This window comes from Myodes glareolus, chromosome 3 (assembly GCF_982192425.1).
Source record: "Myodes glareolus chromosome 3, mMyoGla1.1, whole genome shotgun sequence".
In the NCBI taxonomy this organism is placed as follows: Eukaryota; Metazoa; Chordata; class Mammalia; order Rodentia; family Cricetidae; genus Myodes; species Myodes glareolus.
In genome coordinates, this window is record NC_142028.1 from 6,193,803 (window position 1) to 6,216,469 (window position 22,667).

General features: G+C 45.7%; 1 protein-coding gene across 1 annotated transcript in view; it reads left to right on the forward strand.

Moving 5' to 3' along the window:
* Positions 1 to 22,667, forward strand: part of Itpr2 (inositol 1,4,5-trisphosphate receptor type 2) — a 422,198-nt gene that overhangs the window by 206,664 nt on the left and 192,867 nt on the right. Inside the window, exons 34-36 of the mRNA XM_087903959.1 lie at positions 404 to 524; positions 19,403 to 19,593; positions 20,966 to 21,108. Coding sequence (XP_087760085.1) covers positions 404 to 524; positions 19,403 to 19,593; positions 20,966 to 21,108 — 455 coding nt within the window. The remainder of the gene's footprint in view (positions 1 to 403; positions 525 to 19,402; positions 19,594 to 20,965; positions 21,109 to 22,667) is intronic.

The window sequence follows — 22,667 nt, forward strand, 5'->3', positions numbered from 1 at the left end:
TCTAGCCAACACAGCGTCAGATTCAGTGAGAAACCGAATAGGGTGAAGAATGGCGGAGGAAGATGGCTGAGGTCAGCTCTGGCCTGCACACACGCGTGCGTGCGCACTTGTGTACACACATACACACACATGCACATACACGCACGCACACGCACACACACACACACGTGATTATAGTAGAAACACAAGTGACCAATCTTCTGTAGTGTCTGGCCTGTTTCCTCTTATGCTATTGACACACAAGACATGTGTGGCCAGGTGTTTGTGAGTGGCTTTGGAGCACACGGCACCGTGTGGCACTTTATTTTTGGTCCTGTCTGATAAGTTGTAGCTCCTCAGGCTTATCAGTGCTTAGGGACTGTGGTGTGATGACGTGGGGTGACCACTTTCCTTCTGGTTGCAGACCCACCAGCCCGTCTTTATCCAGCTGCTGCAATCCGCCTTCAGAATTTACAACTGCACCTGGCCCAACCCGGCCCAGAAGGCCTCGGTGGAATCCTGCATCAGAGCGCTCGCTGAAGTGGGTAAGTCCGGGGTCTGGTTTGCCTCAGTTGCACATTTCCTGAAGTTACCGGATTTGTGGCTAAGAGCTACACAGGCAGCTTTCCAGTCTAGAACCTCACAAACAAATAAAACCAGGTTGTTCTTTTGTTTAAGTTGAAGACCAATGTTCAGCAACTGATTCTCAACATAGTGGAGTTTTGGAAAAAAAGTATATTCTTATTTCCAAAATTCAAAGGTGTATTATATTTAAAATATGGCTTAGTGGAGAGTTTGTAAGAATGACTTAAGTAATTATCTTACTTTTAATTGTGTAATCATCTTATTTATTAGTGAGAACCCGATGTTGTTAAGAATTTTTTATGGCAATAGGCTTTTTTGTTTCTTTGTTTTTTTCTGTTTGTTTGTTTGTTTTTTCAAGACAGGGTTTCTGTGTAGCTTTGTAGCCTGTCCTGGAACTAGCTTTTGTAGACCAGACTGGCCTCAAACTCACAGAGATCCGCCTGTCTCTGCCTCCCGAGTGCTGGGATTAAAGGCATGTGTCATGTTTGTTTGTTTTAACATTCTAGTTTGTGTGAAATCTGTATCATTCAAAGACGTATTACACACTGAGGGCATCAACACAATAAACGAGATGGAGACAAGTGTAGCACAAATTCTAATTGGTTTTAATAAATAAAACCCAGAGTCGGGTATCAGGGGCTGAAAGCTGAGGGTCAGAGAAGCAGTGAGGCCGGCACCAGAGAGACCTTTACCTCTATCAGTGCTCAGACTTCAGGGACCATCCTCAGACTGCACTGAGCTCCTGTCTCCTGCCTTATGCTTCTCTCTCCGTCCAGCCATATCACTCTGGTCTCCACCTCCCTAGTTCTGGGATTAAAGACATGGGATCCCAATTGTGGAATCACCTGTGTGTGAGCTCTGTTTCTCTTTTAGACAGATTCAGTCTTATGTAGCTCAGAATAGCCTTGAATTAACAGAGATCCCTCTGCCTCTGTCTCTCAAGTCCTGGAATTAAAGTATGCCACCACTGCCTGGCCTCTAGTGGTTTAGCTCTGTACTTTGATTTTCAGGCAAGTTTTATCTGTTAAAACACAACAAACTATCACTACAGGCCAGGGATTTAAACTAAAGGGGAAGTGAGGATAACAATTCTCATAGATGTTTCCCTCTGTATAAAGTAAAGCCTGTTTGTAGTTTTGTATTAATTATTACATAACTTTTGTGCATAAATAGGTGTGTTTACGGGTATTATGTGTGTGTGAATGCAGGCACATGCATGTATGGTTCATATGCCAAGGTCAGTGGACAACCTCACAGCTATTCCTTGCCTTCAACCTTATTTGAGACAAGGTCTCTTTGTTGTTTCCCTGCATGCCAGCCCATGACTTCTTTCTTTGCCTCCCACCTCACTGTTGGTAGGGGTGCTGGGATCCACCTCACTGTAGCAGTGCCGGGATCTACCTCACTGTAGGTAAGAGTGCTGGGATCTACCTCACTGTAGGTAAGAGTGCTGAGATCCACTTCACTGTAGCAGTGCTGGGAAATCTATCTCAATGTAGCAGTGCTGGGATCCACTTCACTGTAGCACTGCTGGGATCCATCTCACTGTAGCAGTGCTGGGATCCACCTCACTATAGGTAGCAGTGCTGGGATCCACCTCACTGTAGCAGTGCTGGGATCCACCTCACTATAGGTAGCAGTGCTGGGATCCACCTCACTATTGGTAGCAGTGCTGGGATCCACCTCACTGTAGCAGTGCTGGGATCCACCTCACTATAGGTAGCAGTGCTGGGATCCACCTCACTGTAGCAGTGCTGGGATCCACCTCACTGTAGCAGTGCTGGGCTCACCTCACTGTAGCAGTGCTGAGATCCATCTTACTGTAGCAGTGCTGGGATCCACCTCACTGTAGCAGTGCTGGGATCCATCTCACTGTAGCAGTGCTGGGATCCACCTCACTATAGGTAGCAGTGCTGGGATCCACCTCACTGTAGCAGTGCTGAGATCCTCCTCACTGTAGCAGTGCTGAGATCCACCTCACTATAGGTAGCAGTGCTGGGATCCACCTCACTATAGGTAGCAGTGCTGGGATCCACCTCACTGTAGCAGTGCTGAGATCCTCCTCACTGTAGCAGTGCTGAGATCCACCTCACTATAGGTAGCAGTGCTGGGATCCACCTCACTATAGGTAGCAGTGCTGGGATCCACCTCACTATAGGTAGCAGTGCTGGGATCCACCTCACTATAGGTAGCAGTGCTGGGATCCACCTCCCTATAGGTAGCAGTGCTGGGATCCACCTCACTATAGGTAGCAGTGCTGGGATCCACCTCACTATAGGTAGCAGTGCTGGGATCCACCTCACTATAGGTAGCAGTGCTGGGATCCACCTCCCTATAGGTAGCAGTGCTGGGATCCACCTCACTATAGGTAGCAGTGCTGGGATCCACCTCACTGTAGCAGTGCTGAGATCCTCCTCACTGTAGCAGTGCTGAGATCCACCTCACTATAGGTAGCAGTGCTGGGATCCACCTCACTATAGGTAGCAGTGCTGGGATCCACCTCACTATAGGTAGCAGTGCTGGGATCCACCTCACTGTAGCAGTGCTGGGATCCACCTCACTGTAGCAGTGCTGGGATCCATCTCACTGTAGCAGTGCTGGGATCCACCTCACTGTAGCAGTGCTGGGATCCACCTCACTGTAGCAGTGCTGGGATCCACCTCACTATAGGTAGCAGTGCTGGGATCCATCTCACTATAGGTAGCAGTGCTGGGATCCACCTCACTGTAGCAGTGCTGGGATCCACCTCACTTAGCAGTGCTGGGATCCACCTCATTGTAGCAGTGCTGAGATCCTCCTCACTGTAGCAGTGCTGAGATCCTCCTCACTGTAGCAGTGCTAAGATCATCCTCACTGTAGCAGTGCTGGGATCCACTTCACTGTAGCAGTGCTGAGATCTATCTCACTGTAGGTAGGAGTTCTGGGATCCATCTCATTGTAACAGTGCTGGGATCTATCTCACTGTAGCAATGCTGGGATCCACCTCATCGCAGGAGTGCTGGGATTACAGATGTACTTACCCACTGAGTCACCTTCCCAGTCTTTGTGTAGATTAGTTATGGAGGGAATGGAGGATAGAGAAGAAATACAGGCTTGAATGGACAGAAAATAATAAAGTAAAAAGGAAAACAGAGAGGCATATGACCATTCCTGGTGGTTCCATAGTGTCAGTATGATGGCCATGGTCTCAGCCACTGTTAATGTTTATTGAGACTTACCAGGACCAAGGCTGTGCTCTTTCACACCTAATCTTTGATTGGTTCTTTGGTTATCTATATCTCACAGTTCAGGAAACCATTATCTTGACCTCGTGTTTAGCATATGCTTAATAAACCTGTGATAGGCAGTCAGTGATAAAGCTAATTGTGATCATTAAAATGTTTTCAGTCTTCACCTAATCTGCAATCTGACCTAAGATATTTTATATCAACAAAACTTAATGGTGGCACTAATTTTGAGGAAATGAAAAATCAGATATAGTCTAGGAATGTCAATTGATGACTGCAGTTATATAGAGAAATATAGTTTACCCAGGAAATTAATTTTAGATAAGAATTCTAGTTATATAAATATGTGAAAGAAATAGTTTTAAATAAAATCTCTACTGTGCTTGCCTCTCTGGCGCACATGCCACTTGGACATGGTCATCCTTCTGAGGTTCTGCCCTGGAGTGCACAGCACGAATGCTCTCTTCCCCCTCCCTTCCTGCCTGGTATCCTGGTCAGCCTGATGCTGGGGGTGGGGACTGTCTCCCTCAGTTTGTGTGCAATCCTCTCATAGTTTTCAAGTTAATGCTGAAGCATTTGATGTTGTCACTGGTATTGTAAGTGATGTGTTTTCCACACCATGTTTAAGGTTTTGCTTTGACCTGAGCCTCTGGTGCTATCCTGGGTCACTCTGTTGTGTGACCCCTGTACCCTCCGAGTCTGGCTGTCTCCAGCCCTATGGCCTCCTCACCCTCAAGCTCTGACTGTCCTCTGCATCAGCCCTCTTGTCCAGACTTGCAGCCCCTTTCTGAGCTCCAGGGTTCTAGATCATGGCCGCTTTCCACACCGTACTCCACGGTGCTCCTCCTGAGGTGTTCAGAGCTGAGAGGCTCTGCAAGGGACATTGCTTTCCAAGTTATAATAAAATTGTGAAATGGTTTTTTTTTTGGACCAAATTAGGAATTTTATCCATCAGCAAAAGGTGTCATCAAAAGGAGAAGCAAATAGTCTTACCTTGTGTGTGAACAGCATATGGCCTTCCCTCCAGATGATATTTCTTGAGTTTGCTTCCTTCTCTCTCTTCCTCTCTCTCCTTCCTCCTTTAGCCTTCAGCAAATGCAGTGGGAGCTGAGACCACTTGGCCTCCCCAGTACTTAGAGTGCTGTGCATAGCACTTAGAAATTGCGGACAAAACCAGGCATGGGAGCAGGGTACACCTGTAATCCTAGCCGCCTAGGAGGGTGATGCAGGAGGATTGTAAGTTCAAGGAGGCATAGAGAGCCCTGTTGCAAACAAAGGAACTAATGAAGGATGAACGAATGAATGAGAGCTGGGGAATTCCATGTGTGCTTACCATCTAAATCTGAGTCCAGTGTACTGTCAGATCAGTTCTTTCATGGCGCGATAGCAGAGTTGTTGGCCTAAAGTCGCACCCAAATACACCAGCCTAATCCTTTTCTGCACTAGCCAAAGCTGAATGCTTTTTCAGAAAACAAACAAACAAACAAAATTTGATTTCTTTCTCTGTGTTAAAAGAACACGTGTGGTGGTGACTCTACCCAAACCTGCGGCCGAGGAAATAATGGAGAGCCATGCTTTGGCTTGGTGTCTTTTTTATCTCCACGAGGCTGGCTTTCATCTTCCTTTTCTGTTGGCCTCTCTGTCTTACACTCTGCAATCAGCGTCTGTGGTGGTGCACACCTGTAGTCCCATCATTTGGGAGGTAGAGGCAGGAGGATCAGGAGTTTAAGGCAAACCTACGCTGTATATTGCGAGTGACATGAAGCCCTATCTCAAACAACAAAAGTATTTTTGTTAAAATTTCTTCGTGAAAGCCATTTCTTTTCTTCATCTCCACAGGGGCTCCCTTCTCCTCACTGCACATCTGCCCTTGTGGTTTTTATCTGACCCTAGCTTATGCCATCACAAGCATAAAGAGGGCTTTAAAAGCAGCTAAGAGTGTGTTTTGCAGAGGACCTGGGTACCGCTCCCTGGACCCACGTCTGGTCTCTCTCAACATCTTACAACTCCAGCTTCAGGGGATCAGAGATCCTCTTCTGGCTCCCATGAGCACTGCACTAACATGTACAAACTCAGATACACACACACACACACACACACACTCATACACACACACACACACACACATACATACACACACACACACACAAACTAGATAAAAATAAAATAAATCCAAAAAAAGACATTCATAGAAATCTGGTGTCATATAATACATACCATGACATTGTCATATTATCATATGTCACATATTATCATTTGATATTATATCATATATATATCATTTAATTATATCATATAATGGCATATGCACCATACCATTTCATGTTATCACCATATTACATTATATTATATATCACATATTATACCATCCTATATATCACCTCATCGTATCATATAACACCATATCATATTATATAATCATCATAAATCAAATTTCATGTCATATAGTCTCATGTCACATCATATTATATACCATCATGTTTTCATGCCTGAAAGGCCAGCTCCCAACAGCAAAAGGCTCACAGGGAATCCATGAAGTCTGTGTACCATGACTTTTTCATCTAAGGGGGTAACGGGAAAGACACTCACACACTCTCTTGATAGTTTCCTTCTCTATTCTTGTTCTGTCTTCTTATGTTCTCTTTTCTCCAGAAATGTCCCTTCTGTCTCTCTGATGTTTTCCTTCTAACTCCCCCAATGTTTTCCTCCTCATTCTCTCATTTTTGGTGTTTTCCTTCTCTTCTCTGGTTTTCCTCTACAGCTTATAGACCCCAGCAAAATCTTTCCAGCAACATAAAAATCACAGCGTGGGTACAGTCTAGTTTTCAAGTGAATGTTTACCATGAATACAAATAAAAAACAGCATGCTTTCTATATCCCTTCTGTGATTAAACAGTTTACCTATTATAGGTGAAAAACAAATTATCCCAGAAACCCACACACATTCATACCCAAGCAACTTGTTACAGACTGGTCATCAGCCAGTCCTAGCAAGGAGCATAATCAGCTGGCAATGATTGGGCCGCTCTGTTCTTATTCCTCATTCAACTCTGTGCCTTTCTGAAACTTCAGATTGTCTTCTTGGGTTTTTCACCTCCACACTATTTGAACAAAACATCTTAGTCTAACTTTAAGTTATTTTCAAAGCTTTGTTTCAGCTGTGATGCACTTCTAAACCTGTGGACACATCTCCCAACATTAAGATTTAAGCTAGTTTGGCTACTGGGACTCAGTTGTTTTTCTATACAGTTCATCAGCAGAAACTCCTGTGCTCTAGCTGTGTGACACCTCCTTGTTTTATCTTTTATCCTCTGCAGCCTCTGCTTTACCAGAGGCAGGGACAACATTTTATCTTACTTTTGCCTATATTAATTTTCTCACTAAACTAACCTCTATAATAATCCCTTACTATAGTTATTAAAAACCCTCAATCATCAAAATCCTGCTTAAACTAACACCATTATTGTATAATCACCATTATTATATAATAAAATCATTGCTTAGGTTCAGTTAAATAGTATAGCTTAGGAGGAAATAATCTTCTCAATAATCCACAGATAAAAATGCCCAGCAGAATGAAATGTTTCCATGAGATAATCACTACATTATAGGCAGGGGGATCTCCCCACACCCATCCACACTATGCCAGATGCCAGAGAGAGATGGCCACAGCAAACATGTAAAGTTTTGCACAGCAGAAGCAAAAGACGTTCTGAGGTCTGTGATCTCCCTGCCTTGCCTATCCAAGATTCACCCCTGAGGGATTGACCTCCTAGGGCCCTGACATCCAGATGTCAACTGTCATCTCCTGCTTCTCTGACATGGCCACCAGCAATGACGTCATATGATCATGTCATTATCTCATACCATGTCACTATATCATTCGATTATATCATCATATGTGGTGATATTTAGTTTGTGCTTTAACAAACAAAACGTGCCTGAAGACCAGAGTATGGAGCTAGCCTCATTAGTTGGCCATAGAGGCCAGGCTGTAGTGGCCCACACCTTAATCCTAGCACTTGAGAGACAGAGGCAGATAGATCTCTGTGAGTTCAAAACCACCCTTGGCTGCACGAGATTGAATCTGTCTAAAAGAGAAACAGAGTCAAGCAGTGGTGGCTCACACCTTTAGTCCCAGCACTAGGGAGGTGGAGACGGGAAGTGATGTGGGTGGGTGGAGAGAGGAATATAAGGTGGGAGGAGACAGGAGCTCACGGCATTCAGTCTGAGGACGTGTAGAGATTGATACCCTTCAGTCTGAGGATTTCATAGAGGTAAGACCTAGTGACTGGCTGCTCTGCTTCTCTGACCTTTCAGCTCTCTCCCCCTAATATCTGGCTCCTGGTTTTTATTATTAAGACCAATTAGAACTCATGCAACATCATCTTCATAACATCATATTGTATGTATCATCATGGTATATCATCGCCTTATCATATATTATTATACATATCATATAATTTTATATTACCATATCATCTTATACTGTCACACCATCATCGTATTACTGTACCACATCATGACTTACAATCATAGCATATCTTCATATCATATCATATATCCATATATTGCGTCACTTTAGATTATCATATCCTAGCCCTTCATACATCATTGTGTGTCCTATCACCTCATACCATGTTATCATGTCTTCATCGTTTCTTTTCAGCCATATACCTCAATCATATGTAAACATCTTCATGTTTCCCTTCCTGTTCCTTGTTGCTGTTTGAAATCTCTTGTTTCTCAAACTCTGCTGTTCTCCTCACCCAGAGTGGAGACTCTGGAAACAGTGGCTTCGTGGTACTTGCCCTCAGGGCCTGCAGACCTGCTTCTGATAAGCAGGATGATGAACGTAGTTTCTCATCACTGCGAAAGAACTCTCCACAGAAGCAGCGTGAGGCGGAAAGGGTGGGGCGTGTCCTTGCCTGGTGCATTGTGGTGGGGCAGGCGTGGACAGGTGACAAGGGTGTCTCTGGCAGTGGCCACCTTGCACCACAGCCAGGAAGCAGAGAGAAGAGTCCTTTTTATTTAGCTGGGGTCCCCAGCTGACAGGCTGGTGCCACCCTGGTTAAGCATCTCTGGAAACACCCCACAGACACCTCCAAAGTGTCTTCTAGTGTTTCTAAGTCCTGCTAACAGTGAGATGTTAGCCCCCACAATAGGTGTGTGTTGACTTAGGACCATCTATGGACTACGGTGACTTTACCTTGGCTAGTATCAGAAGGCAACGTGACAGCAAGTTTGAACTAAAGGTCACATTAACCTGCGTGCGATTTTAGGATCAGACATCTCCTCATAAACAAAATCACTGTTCCTATGATTTGAGTGAAGGTTGGGGCTTCACAGGCAGAAAAGGACTGAGGATGGCAGAGGCAGGGTCCAGAACGAACCAGCTGTTTCAGAGTTCCTTTCTGTACAGCGGGAAAACGGGGACACCATGGTGTGTCGTGGTTGGTTGCTGGGATTCTTTCATCTGTCTTGGAAACTGACCTGATTCTGACCAGTCACCACCCCTCTGGTTAGGTCAGGTCTCCTGAGACATCAGGCAGGTTACAAGAGTGGCCTCTAGTGAAGTTCAGCCCTGCGTGGCTCCTGTGTGAAGTGTTTCCGCTCACACATGCTATCATTTCTATCAGCTTTTTTCCAACATGTGTAGCAACACTGAAATCTGGCACAACTTAAACATTTAAGAATATATAATATTTAAAAGAATACTGAATAATGTATGTGTGAAATATCACAAGGTCGGGGATACTGTGTGTTCATAAAGCATTTTGATGCATTGTTGAATTGGTCAATACATTCCTTATACAGGCAAATATCAATTATACTTTACCTGTGTGAAACGCCTGTTTCTCAAGTGCTCTCTGGTACTATTAGCTCAACCTGTCTCTCATCAAAACCACTTCATCCTCTTCCTCTCGCATGCACTGAATGCAGAAGACGGTAAGAAGGCAGGAGGACCATTCACTCGGTCGGCCCTTCCCTCCCAGTGAGCTGTAAGCTGCAACTGCTTGCTGAGTGCTGAGGAATATCAAGGCCCTGGGAATCTCTAGATTAGATGCTGTTCCTCAGTTTACCCATTTCTGTAAAACACGTGACAGAAATGCTTCCAGCAAACACGTCTATAAATGACTTCCGTATAATTTCGCTTAGGAAAGAATTCTGCCCACACGCTTCATAATTGACCTGTGATCTGGGGGGATTCATACTGGGTAGCCGGTTGGCCACACTATTGATTTTCCACATGGAAATTGCAGGAAATGTCTCTTATAAATGCTTTGCCTAATGAGCACAAACTTTAAGCCAGTCATTCTCAAAATGAAAGAAATGTGAAGCCGTTAACCCTTTAGAAAGTCCGTATTAAATAAATGTCTATTTTAATTTACTTGGGGGCCCTTGTAGTGGGAGTCTAAGGAGTTTGACGTAGTGTACTCTTGTGATTATGGTTTTACATCTTCATTAGTAGCTCAGGCTACCCCTTAGCTACCTCCTGTGTGCTGATCCCTGGCTTCCATCCTGAACAATGCAAAAGAGAGGCCCCAGAAAAGCAAATGCTGAATCAAAACAAAATAACATTCTTAAAATCCACTGTTTTATAAAACAATTATTTGCAATAAGTTATATTATCACATACTATTTTATAAACACTTTTCACTTATTAGTTTAACTGAATGTTTCATGATTCCTCACCATCTGGAAGGTATTATTGTAGTTGAAGTAAATCTACTCTATCAAATATACTTTGCCCCCAGTGAATTTCTAGAGTAGACACAACATGTAAATAAAGAAGAAGCAAGTGTAAGGCTGAGTGCCTTCTCTGTTAGAAAGTTCTAGAGTCTTTCTTGTCACTCAGAGCACGGTCTGTGATGTTTGTAACAGTAAAGTGCATGGTGCCTAGAAATGACCGCGCATCCCCGTGGCTCAACAGCCTTTGCGTGATGCTAACCCGACCTCACCCAATTTTAAACATCTAGTGTCTGCGGTCATCTCTAACATGAGGGAATAACGCTAATGCCTGTGAGTGGACCTGTGTTGTGAAAACTGCTCTGCCAGGGGTGTTGTTAACCCACCAGCCATGCCAGAGAACGCCCTTCTCCTTAACTTCATGTTTGGATTTCGTCATATTGTTGCAGTTTTAATGTGTTTTTCCCTTCTATGCACGGGGAAGAAAACTGTGCCCTATGACTGAGCTGTTGGTATTTCCTTTTCTGTGAGCAGGGCCCTTCATGTGCTTTGAGTTCAACCCTTACATGTTGGGAAATGAGACTTTTGACTATTTGGTAGCCAGTTTTCTTATAATGTCATTGGAATTTTTATTTTCCAGCATAAAGGGATTTATAATTCTTCTGGGGCTTTTTAGTTCATGGAAGCGTATGCACGTGTTCCTTTGTGAGCAGGTGTGTTTAGCTCAGAGGGTAACTTGTCTTTTAGATGAGTTCTCCATTGGTCTGGAACTTGCCAAGTAGGTTAGGCCGGCTGGACAGGGAGCCCAGGGCTCCTCCTGTCTCTGTCTCCCCAGTGCTGGGGTTTGAGTGCACACCGCCATGCTAGGGGTTTGAGTGCACACCGCCATGCTAGGGGTTTGAGTGCACACCACCATGCTCGGGGTTTGAGTGTACACTGCCCTGCTAGGCTTGCTCTGGCAGAGAGCATTCAAGCGCTCACGCTTGCATGGCAATGCGCTTTGCTGCCTGAGCCCCTATCCCAGCCCACTTCTTTGATGGTTTAATTTCATCCTCAGAAGAGTTTCTGTCACTCTGAGTTGCTGTTTAATTCTCAGAGAATTTTCATATTTTGATTTATCTGCATCTTTTGGGTGCAAAAGATGGGTGAAAAGCCGTGTGCTCCCTGGAGGTGAGCATGGAGGTTCATGTTCTTCTCTGCACTCAGAAGACTGAGGGAGGCCGTAAAGACTGTGCGTTCCTCCTGTCTCACACAGTGAGGAAGATGCAGAAAGGGGAGGAGATGGAAGGAGAGAGGGAGGGAGGGAGACAGAAAGAAAAAGGGAGGGAGAGAGGGAGAGACGCTTTGAATACCTAGAATACACTGCACTTACTTAGAACTTTTGTGGTATGGACTCCACTCAAGTTTATCTTTCCAGATGACTAGTCGGGCCTCCAAGTCTCATTCCTGAGTGACCATAAGAAGTATAGCTTTGTTCAAGTAGAGGATTAATGGGGCATGCATCCATGTGGTAGAGTTGAGTTCACAAGGAAGCATGTATCCATACGTTCAACGTTTTCCCTGTGTAAATACTCCAGTGGGCTGGGGAAACAGCTCAGAGAGTGAAATACGTGCAGAATGCCCCAAGCTCAGTCTCTAAAGCCGCATAAAAATGTAGTGACATTGTGGCCTGTGCCTGGAATCCCAGTACCAGGGAGGCAGAGGTCGGTGGATCCCTGGGGCTTATTGGCCAGCCCACCTAGGCTACTCTCCAAATTCCAGGCTAGTGAGAGACCCTGCCTACCAGAGGGAGGTGGAGCCTGAGGAAACACAAAGTTGTCTTCTGACCGCTACACACGCATGTGCGCACACACAAATCCTTGCTCAGATGAACACACACACACACACACACACACACACACACACACACACACACACACACGGGTATGCTGGAGAACTGGTGCAGCTCCCACCCACACCTTAGTCCTACAGTTGCAGCAGTTCTGGCTCTGCTGGGCTGACAGCCAGGCACAGTTTGCTAATTAGTGCTCACTCACTCTGCTCGCCTTCCCCACACCCGTCAGCGTGCGCCTTCCCCACACCCGTCAGTGTGCGCCTTCCCCACACCCGTCAGTGTGCGCCTTCCCCACACCCGTCGGCGTGCGCCTTCCCCACACCCGTCAGCGTGCACGTCCAGGAATTTTTCCCCATGGTACCTTTCATGGAGCCGTCTGTGTTTTCAGAGGGTTTGGTCTGGCAGGTACCATCCGTGGTTTCTGCTAATTAAAAACATTCACATAGCACCCAATATTTAATGAATTATAATTAGAAATAGATTTTGATTTTATCTTAAAGCCCCTGAAAAGACTTGTCATATCCAGGAAATTCCAGGATTTATAGGGCTAATTAGGAGGTTTGCCATGTACTAAAATACCCAGTGATAAAGGTGGCTCACTCTTGAGAAGGCAGAGGTCCCCCAAAGCCAGGTGCACAGGCAGTAGCCCCCTCCTCTCCCACTTATTCCTTAGGGACTCGGATGCCTGTCCTCTGACAACAGACATGTCCTTAGCCAGGCAGTGGTTCTGACTTAGAGGCCCTAGAGGAACGACTCTCTATAAGAACCTTAATATGACCTTGTTACACGCTGTAGGCGTGAAGAATGGCTGGCGGAGCAGCTCATTGGCTGTTTGTTGCTGTTAACTGTGGGGATTTACCCGGCTGTGTAGACAACACAGCTCCCAAAATGTTTCTAGCTTGATGGCTTTTGACTCAGTTTTGATCATGGTTTTGACTTGAAAATGATGTTTTCGTACTTAATGTTCTTGGAAACGAGATAAAACAAATGCTTTTCCTAATCCCAGCCCTCCTTTCTGACCACCACTCCCGGAAATCTAACTCAGTAATTTCTGTTTTGATTTCAAATTAATATCTGTATTATTTTGACAGAACAGAGGACCTATTTTGGGTCATGTTTGTAAAGTTTGTTTATTTCTAAATTTAATTTGTTCTTGTCTTGAGGTACCAGGGAACGAACCAAGAGCTTCGTGCATGCTGGGCCTATGTCCTACCGCAGAGATGTGTTCCCAACCCTTCAAGTGGTTGTTCATTGTTGTGTGGACACTTGGCTTATTTTTAACTCAAATACATTTTGCTCAATTGCAGGGTTAATCTTCTTTCATAGCTTCAAAGGCATGATTTAACCATGGCTACAGTTTACGCCCGGGCCTGGTTTAGCCATGGCTACAGTTCACGTCCAGGCCTGGTTTAGCCATGACTACAGTTCACGTCCAGGCCTGGTTTAGCCATGCCTACAGTTCACACCCAGGTTTAACCATAAGCTACAGTTCACATCCAGGCCTGGGAAAGTGGCATAATTTACCTGGAATTCATACTGTACAGTTCACGTCAAGTTAGGACTCTGGGCCTAAAACAACCATATAGATTGGGGAACAGAAAAATCTGACACTCCAGGCTGGTGGAGTTTCTTCAGCTTTCCCTCCAGGTGCCACCATGGAAGAGGGCGTGGAGCAGCGGCTCACAGATGGGTCCTGGGTGGGCACATGCTGCTGTGGGCACTCAGTTATATAAGGCATGGACTCACTAAGCTAAGTTCCCACGGATGTCGTCAGAAAAGCATTGCCACAGTGTTTCCTGTGTGTCGTAATATTTTTACTGTTGTTTTACATCATGTATATCTGTGTGTGTGTCATGGGTGTGGGTTTGTGCACATGAGTGCAGACCCGGAGGCCGAGAAAGGGCAACCTGAGTTCTGAGAATTGAATTCAGACCCTCTGGAAGAGTGTACTGAACCCCTCAGCCTTCTCTCTAGCTCTGTCTTCTTAGCAACTGTCCCTCGACGGTGGGTGCTGCCTCATGCATCTGCCCCGTGCATGGGCGATGAGCGCATGGCTTACGTGGAGGTGTCAGCTGGCCGCAGTGCGCTGTGAGGGAAGCCAGGAGCTGTAAGGTTGGTTGGGCAGTGACCCGGCACCATCCTGTGTTCAGTCGCTCAGGTGTGCAAAGCACATGCTGCTCACGTGGGAAATGGCCAGGAAAGAGCAAAAGTCTCAGCGGAGTTGGGCCGTGGAGGAAGATAAGTGCCTATAAAACCATGTGTTGCTCGGCAGTGTGGAGGCTGCCTGTCCTTCAGGGTGCCGAGGTGCGGCGTGGGCAAGGTTTGTGGACAGACACCGTGTGCTTCAAAGGGATATTGATCAGGGGCAGCAGGAGTCTGTTTTAGGATCTGGGCAGCAGTGCGCTGGTCGGGAGGGCTGCTCCCAGCTGCCAGCATTCCTAGGCCTTCAGCTGGGACTGCTGTTTAAGCTGGTATCTGGCTCTGTGTTTCCAGTACAAACTGCTTGTTTCAGAGAAGTGTTAGATTGTACTTTTCTAATAAAGAACTTTCCATCAGCAGGACAATTCTGTCTAGTATTTTGTAACATGACGGCCGGCTTGTTGGGATATCTGTCCCTCCTGGCACCCCACAACCGGCAAGTCCCAAAGAAAATCAATCACACAGAGATCTCCATAAGATTATAAACTGATTGGCCCATTAGATCAGGCTACTTATTAGTTCTTATGACTTATCTTAACCCATTATTCTTATCTACATTAGCCACACGGCTCAGTATCTTTCTCAGCTGGGCAGTTTACATCCGGCCTCTTCAGTGGTCTGCGCAGGAGTCGCAGAGGAACCTTCCTGCTTCCCAGAATTCTCCTGTTCTCTTGCATCACCTCTACTTCCTGTCTGGTTTTCCCGCCTATACTTCCTGCCTGGCCAATCAGCGTTTTATTAAAATACATGAATGACAGAATACAGATAATTCTCCCACACCAGTATTTTCCTTGCTAGGTTTAAGGAAGTCTGATTCTTATTCTGTTTCTCTCTTTTCCGTTACCCTCCCCCATCCCCTCCCTCCTTCCCCCCCTACTTGTTTTTGTCTTCTTTTCCACCTCTTCTTCCTCTTCTCCCCCCCTCCTCGTCCTCCTCTCTCTGTCTCCCTTTTACTCTCTCCCCTTCGGTCTTGTTAGTCTCTCTCTCCCTCCCTATTTCCAGCTCTTTCTTTTATCTCTCTCCCCCATCTCATCTCCTTTCTTCATCTTCCATCTCTTCTTCCTCCTCTCTCTTCTTTCTTCTGTCTCCTATACTCACCCTTGTTTCACCTCCTCTCCCCTCCTCTCTCCTCCCCTTCCCTTCTCTTCTCCCTCTTCCCCTCCTCTCCTCTTCCCCTCCCCTCCTCTTTCCTCTCCCCTCTTCCCCTTTTCTCTGTCCTTTCCTTCCATCTGTCCCCCTTCTCTCTCCCATCCTTCCTTCCCATCTTTAGATTTATAACACATCTTCTGGTGCCTGTCATGTCTGACAGGAATCCATGCATACGTGTTTCTTGATTGAGCAGCTCTACATATGCCCTTTCACAAGATATCATAAGGAAATGCTGCCCCCCACTCCACACTCCTTTTCCGTCTGCTTCTTGTTGGATGTGTTACTGGTTTCCATGTCTTTGATCTGTGATATTTGCATTCCAACTTGGAATAGAATTAATTCTTCTCCGTTGGAACTTATAAATTGTGATGTGTAAATGTGTAACTATTTGCAACAGAAGTGAGGTCTGTGGAATAGAATTTTTTCTACGGAAAAGGCTCCCTAGCTCAGGTGTCATGAGAAATCACCCTCTGTTCCCAGCTGTTCTCCTACTGAAGCTCAGGCTGAGTTGCTATAGTTTCTTCTGTTCATTTGACATTTTCTTGAATTCTTTTCTCTTTTACGGTGTATTTTGTGCACAGGAGTTTCGGAGAAAAGTTTCTCAGGCGTCTATTCTGGAATGTTCTTATTGGGGAATCACATTTGAGATTCAGTCGTATACAGGCAATCGCTCTCAAATCCTTCCGTCCATGGACAGTCCATGCCACCCTTCTGCCGTCCAGCCCTGCAACAGGAATTCAGCGCCAGCCTGAGCTTTGTGGGGATCTCCTCTCCCTCAGCATCCTTAAGCTTTTTATGCTAACCTGGCACCGTATTCATGTGATCCATCACAAGTTGACGTTCTTAGTGGCTTCATAGAGCAGAGACATATGGCTTACAGTACTGGAGGATCATGGTCTCACAGCTGGGTGTTGGTGACTCCAGGCTCTCCACACGGTTGGGTGTTGGTGGCACCAGGCTCTCCACACGGTTGGGTGTTTGTGACACCAGGCTCTCCACATGGTCGGGTGTTCATGACACCAGGCTCTCCACACAGTCAGGTGTTGGTGGCACCAGGCTCACCACATGGTTGGGTGTTGGTGACTCCAGGCTCTCCACACAGTCGGGTGTTGGTGACTTCAGGTTCTCCACATGATCGGGTGTTGGTGACTCCAGGCTCTCCACATGATCGGGTGTTGGTGACTCCAGGCTCTCCACACAGTCGGGTGTTGGTGACTCCAGGCTCTCCACATGATCGGGTGTTGGTGACTCCAGGCTCTCCACACAGTTGGGTGTTGGTGACTCCAGGCTCTCCACACAGTCGGGTGTTGGTGACTTCAGGCTCTCCACATGGTCGGGTGTTGGTGGCACCAGGATCTTCCAGAAACTCCAGGCAATGGCTGGCCCTGGCCTTTCTGTTAGTTTTGCTGTTTGCTGACGGCTGTTGGCACCGCTGGCTTGTAGCTCCTATCTTAGTCTCTCTTTTACCTTCACTTGGCGTTTCTCTGTCTGTGTCTCTTTTTACTCTCTGATATGGAACAGGGCAAAGCCTAATTCAGGATGACCTTCATCTTGATGATACATATAAATACCCTATAGCAAAATGAGGTCACATTTCTAGGTGCTGACAACTCAGATATCAAAGTTTGCTTTTGGGGATACAGTTTGACCCTTGGCAACATTCTACAGTTCCACCAGAGTGTGACTTTTATGCTTTTTTTTAAGCCCATTAACAACCGCTTGGTTCTTTATTCAGAGACTTAACACCCTGCTTCAGAAACCAAAAAATTCTCTTTAAAAAGTTTATTTTGATTTTTATGTGTACATCTGCTTTTCTGTATGTGCATCACAGGCATGCAATGCCTTAAGTGGCCAGAAGAGGGTGTCAGATTCACAGGAAGGGGAGTTAGAGGCAGCTGAACCATGTGGCTGCTGGGAACCAAATCCCGGCCAGCAAGATCAGCCAGTGCTCTTAACCACTGAGCCATCCCTCCAGTCTCTCATTAGTTTATAATTCTTTACAACAAATGTGTCTTTTACTTCCTTTTGTAACTTTCATTTGTCAGGTCTATATCTTCCTGGATTGGCTCTCCCTATTTCATAATCTCTTTATTTTCCCCTTTAGTCTTTAATGCTTTATGTTCTAGACGATTCTGTGACTTCCTTTTCCAGCTGACTGCTTTTGTTCCCATCCTTTTCTTTTTCAGTTAGTCTTTGAAAGATTTATTTTTACAATCATATTTTAACTTCTAAGATCTTCTTTCTCTCTTTAAAAGTTTTTAGGTGTGGCATCTACTCAAATTTTATAGGGACAATAATTAGAATTCAGTATTGCTTGTTTTTCCCTGAATCATCTGTTTTCACCGGAGGTCATTGTTCTTAGTACTAATGGTTTTATTTGTAATCCCAGGGACTTTGTGTAGCCATGGGTAATGACTGACATGGGGGGGTGGCAGTTTGAAAGGTCTATTCCTGGCCTATAGTCCTTGCAGAAATAAGAAACGTTGACATGGAATTCTATGAGAAGATCTGGACAAATGACATGGGAACTTCCCTTTGTGTTCATGCATCCATGCATGTGTGTGCACATGTGTGTGCATTCATTAGACAGGCAGGGAACAACAGTGGGTGTTAAAGGGGGATTTGCTTGGTGCCTGGAGTCTCCATGTATTTCCCCCTCTGCTGGAGCTGCCCCCTTGTACCTCTTCACATACCCTTTGTCTGATGATCTCTGGGGTCATGTCGAGCTCTGTCCTGCTTCTCTGCAAGTCTTCACTATTGGCACCCTACAGTTAGGAATCCTTCTCTGCAAGTCTGCACCATTGGCACCCTACAGTTAGGAACCCTTCTCTGCAAGTCTGCACCATTGGCACCCTACAGATAGAGACTCTTCTTTCTTAAGAGGAGTTTTTATGTTTCTCTAACTTTTCTTTGGATGAAAACAGCTACATCAGACTTCTTAGTTTTCTAATCAGAGGAAGAGGGCCTTCCTCTCCCATGATTCAGGCAGCTTCTTGAGTCGCTCAGGTGACCCCAGTGACCCCAAGGCCAGTCTTTCATGGGCCAGTTTTTGTCCAGTGGTCTGGTTGCCTCTTTACTCAGTCCAGCAGAAATGCCATAACCCTTCCATTTTTTTATGACAAGCATTCTGATTGCTCAGCATTATCAAGACGTAAGTCTGTTACAATGCATATGTCGGTGGGTCTTAGGAAAAAAAGACAGGTACCACATGCCATCCTCCAAGAAAGCTCTCTTATATCCTTTAACCTTTTCACTATTTCTGCTGTCAGATACTTGATCATATGCAGCATTGTGGGCACACACCCACACACGTAAACACACACATACACCCTCTAATTGAGCTAATAGCTTGGCAGGACTTGGCTGTGTGTTTTCTGTCTGAGTTTTTATTTTCTTTGGCATCTGGGAAGGTAAAGATCTCCATGCCTGTTAGGGTGCTTTCTGTATTGGTGTGGAAATGGAGTCCATCTCACACATTAATCACAAGAAATCAAACAGGATCTTGAAGGTTCAGCGGCCGCACATTATTAATTGGTCTGAAGAACTAAAATAATTTCAGCAGCTTTTTTCACCTGAAAGCAAACTAAACGATTGCTGGGCAAAGTTTAAAGATTTAGGCTTTTCTTCTATTTTTTTTAAAAAAATTCTTCCGCGTTTGTTAGTGAGTTTTGCTCATGTTTAAAATCTTTAGCCTAATTGAGAGAGACATGCTTCCCACCTTTTTTTCTTTTTCTTTCAGCCAAGAATCGAGGGATTGCAATCCCCGTCGACTTGGACGGCCAGGTGAACACACTCTTCATGAAGAACCATTCAAGTACGGTGCAGAGAGCGGCCATGGGCTGGAGGCTCTCAGCCCGCTCTGGGCCTCGCTTCAAGGAAGCTCTCGGAGGGCCAGCGTGGGATTACAGGAATATTATTGAGAAGTTACAGGTACAACGAGAACATGAAGCGATATTAATATTTCCTAGCTTCTCTATTCCTAAAATGTGTCATATAATACAGCCTCTTTTTTTGAGACAGGGTTTCTCTGTGTAGCCCTGGCCAACCTGGAACTCGCTTTGTAAACCAGGTTGGCCTTGAATGCACAGAGGTCCTCCTGCCTCTCCTCCCTAGTGCTGGGATTGAAGGTGTGCACCACTACTACCCAGCGTTATATAGAATACAATATGGTTGAAAATATCAAATTCTTACTGGGGCAAAGCTTTCTTCCATAGCTCTTTGCCACCACCTACTCTTTAGTAGTTTCTGAATAGATTGTCCTGACTTACTTTTTAGCAAGTTATATACCAATATATTCTGATAGTTTCTTAGTGAGTAGTGACCCTTGATCTCAAGATAATTATGATGTCAATAATAAAATTAGTAAAACACCTTACTATAGATGATACATGCAATAAATTAAGTTTTTATAATATTGACTCAGTTTATCTTCCAATGTTCACTTCTATCCCAATCTCACCAGGTCCTTTTGCAAGTCTTCATCCATGGTCTGGTCTGTATGTTTAGGCCTAGTGTGCATTTGACCCATGGCTTTCATTTTCTGGTGCTGCCACATCAAAACACCACAGGCAGGATGCTTTAAGAAACAGAAACACATTCTTTTAGGATTCTAGAGGTAGAAGTCCCAGATCTAGGAAACAGTGGCTTGTTTTTCTCTGAGACTTCCGTCCCCGACTGTGACTGGCTGGCTTCTCATGTGGCTTTGGTCTGTGCAGCTGTACACCTGTGTCCCAATTTCTGTCCCTTATGTGACCACGACTTCGTCATTTTGGATAAACACTGTGGCTCATATGAACCCATTTTATCCTCGTGCTGTAATGAATGAATGAAACCAGAGTGTGCTAACGTGTAAACAGCAAACATTTGGTGGTGTGGGAAACTGGGGTCCATCTTGGATGGAACTCCCACATTGCCATCCGGTTAATGTTCTTACGTGTGACGTCTTGAAAGGTACTCGTGTGACTGCTCTGTGTCTGTCTTAGGACGTCGTGGCCGTGTGTCACGTCTGGAAAGGCACTCGTGTGAACCACTCTGTATCTGTCTTAGGATGTCGTGGCCGTGTATCACGTCTGGAAAGGCACTCGTGTGAACCACTCTGTATCTGTCTTAGGATGTCGTGGCCGTGTGTCACGTCTGGAAAGGCACTCGTGTGACTGCTCTGTGTCTGTCTTAGGACGTCGTGGCCACGTGTCATGTCTGGAAAGGAACTCGTGTGATGACCACTCTGTGTCTGTCTTAGAATGTCGTGGCCGTGTGTCACGTCTGGAAAGGCACTCGTGTGACTGCTCTGTGTCTGTCTTAGGACGTCGTGGCCTCCCTGGAGCAGCAGTTCAGCCCCATGATGCAGGCCGAGTTCTCCGTGCTCGTGGATGTGCTGTACAGTCCGGAGCTGCTCTTCCCAGAGGGAAGCGACGCCAGGATAAGATGTGGAGCCTTCATGTCCAAGTAAATGAAGCCAGACCAGGGATGGTGCTGGCGGAGAAGAGGGAGGGCCTCTAGCGGTCTGCTTTTCACCCTCCTACTGGGTCACAAATCCAGAGCCCCCACCCTCTGAACCTTTCCAGAAAACCCCACTGTACAGATGAGCCACACATAGTCACATAAATTAAAATTGAGACGGATTAAAAAGAGATAAGAACTCACCCCTCAGATTACATCTCTGATACTCTGTGGCTGTAAGAGGCTAATGTCTACCCATTGTAAACCACAGACAGGATGTTGCTGTTAGTGCAGAGTCCTGCTGGCCAGCAGAGGTCTAGACTGTGCTCGTGGGGGGATGGGAGTAAGTTGACTCAAGGAGCTGAAATCCATCAGTTCCCCTGGAAAATGGAGGCACACAGCATTAGAGAAACCAGAAGAAAAGAAGTGAGGTGATTTGGCAGATCACACCCCAGGCAGAGGGAAGGGTTGCCCCACTGCTTCAGAGGCTAAGGCTCTTGCGATGTTATAACTAATTCACGGCTTACCCCACCCCTTCTGTTTGGGACCAGCCTCGACAAAAATACTTCTCACCAGGGTAAGGCCATGGGTATTATGATAAAAATAAAATGCTGCCAATTGCTGAGGAGCATAGTGGGCAGCAGACCACAAGGGGCAGTGAGTCCCAGGCAGGGAGCTGCTAGGCGGGTGAGAGACAGAGACAAATGGGCATGCCATGCAGAGAAAGTGAGTATTTATTTATCAAATGTTATGATAAGACACTGCAGGTCCCTGAGTGGCTGCAGCAGATCCCAGGCAGGGAGCCGCAGGTGAGAGACCTCATGGCAACCAGGAGGAACCGCAGCCACTGGAGTTGGGGGGTGGAGTGGTGAGAGACCTGTTAGGAGGCACTCCATGCTGAGTGAGTTTGGATATATATTTAGTGGGTTATGGAAGGGAAGGGAAAAGAGGGAAGAGGAGAAGAGAGAAGAGCAGAAAGAGGAAGAGAGAGAGAGAAAAAGAAAGAAAGAGAGAGAGAGCGAAGGTGGGGAAAGGGAGATGTGGGGAGAAGGGTTGGGGGAGAGAGAGAGAGAGAGAGAGAGAGAGAGAGAGAGAGAGAGAGAGAGAAAGGAAGGGACTCAGGGGCTCAGGCTGGAAGTGGAAGGAAGATCTGCCTGCCTCAGCAGGGGAGGGAATGGGCGGGGCTTGTCTCTTAACGAGACATGACAGACCATTACAGTGGGGATTAGAAATATAGTAAAGAATATGAAGACGTGAATGAAAATAATAAAACGCAGAAACATATAGGATAGTATCAGGAATTCCAGTGAGTACTGAAAATTCACCCGTTTGCATTTAATTTTCAACTGCTTAAAATACTCCTGACCCCAAGAGGTAAGAGTAAGACAAAAGACTACATTAACATGATACAAGGAAATGAACAGACCAATTGAAAGTCGTGGGCTACATTCTCAGTTAAACAATCTGTTGCTAGAACAAAACAAATCACACTCACACCCTAGGCCAAAATGTTCTGTAGGCAAACCCCTCCCTGGGTGCAATTCCAAGTTATCTCCTTAAGGGAA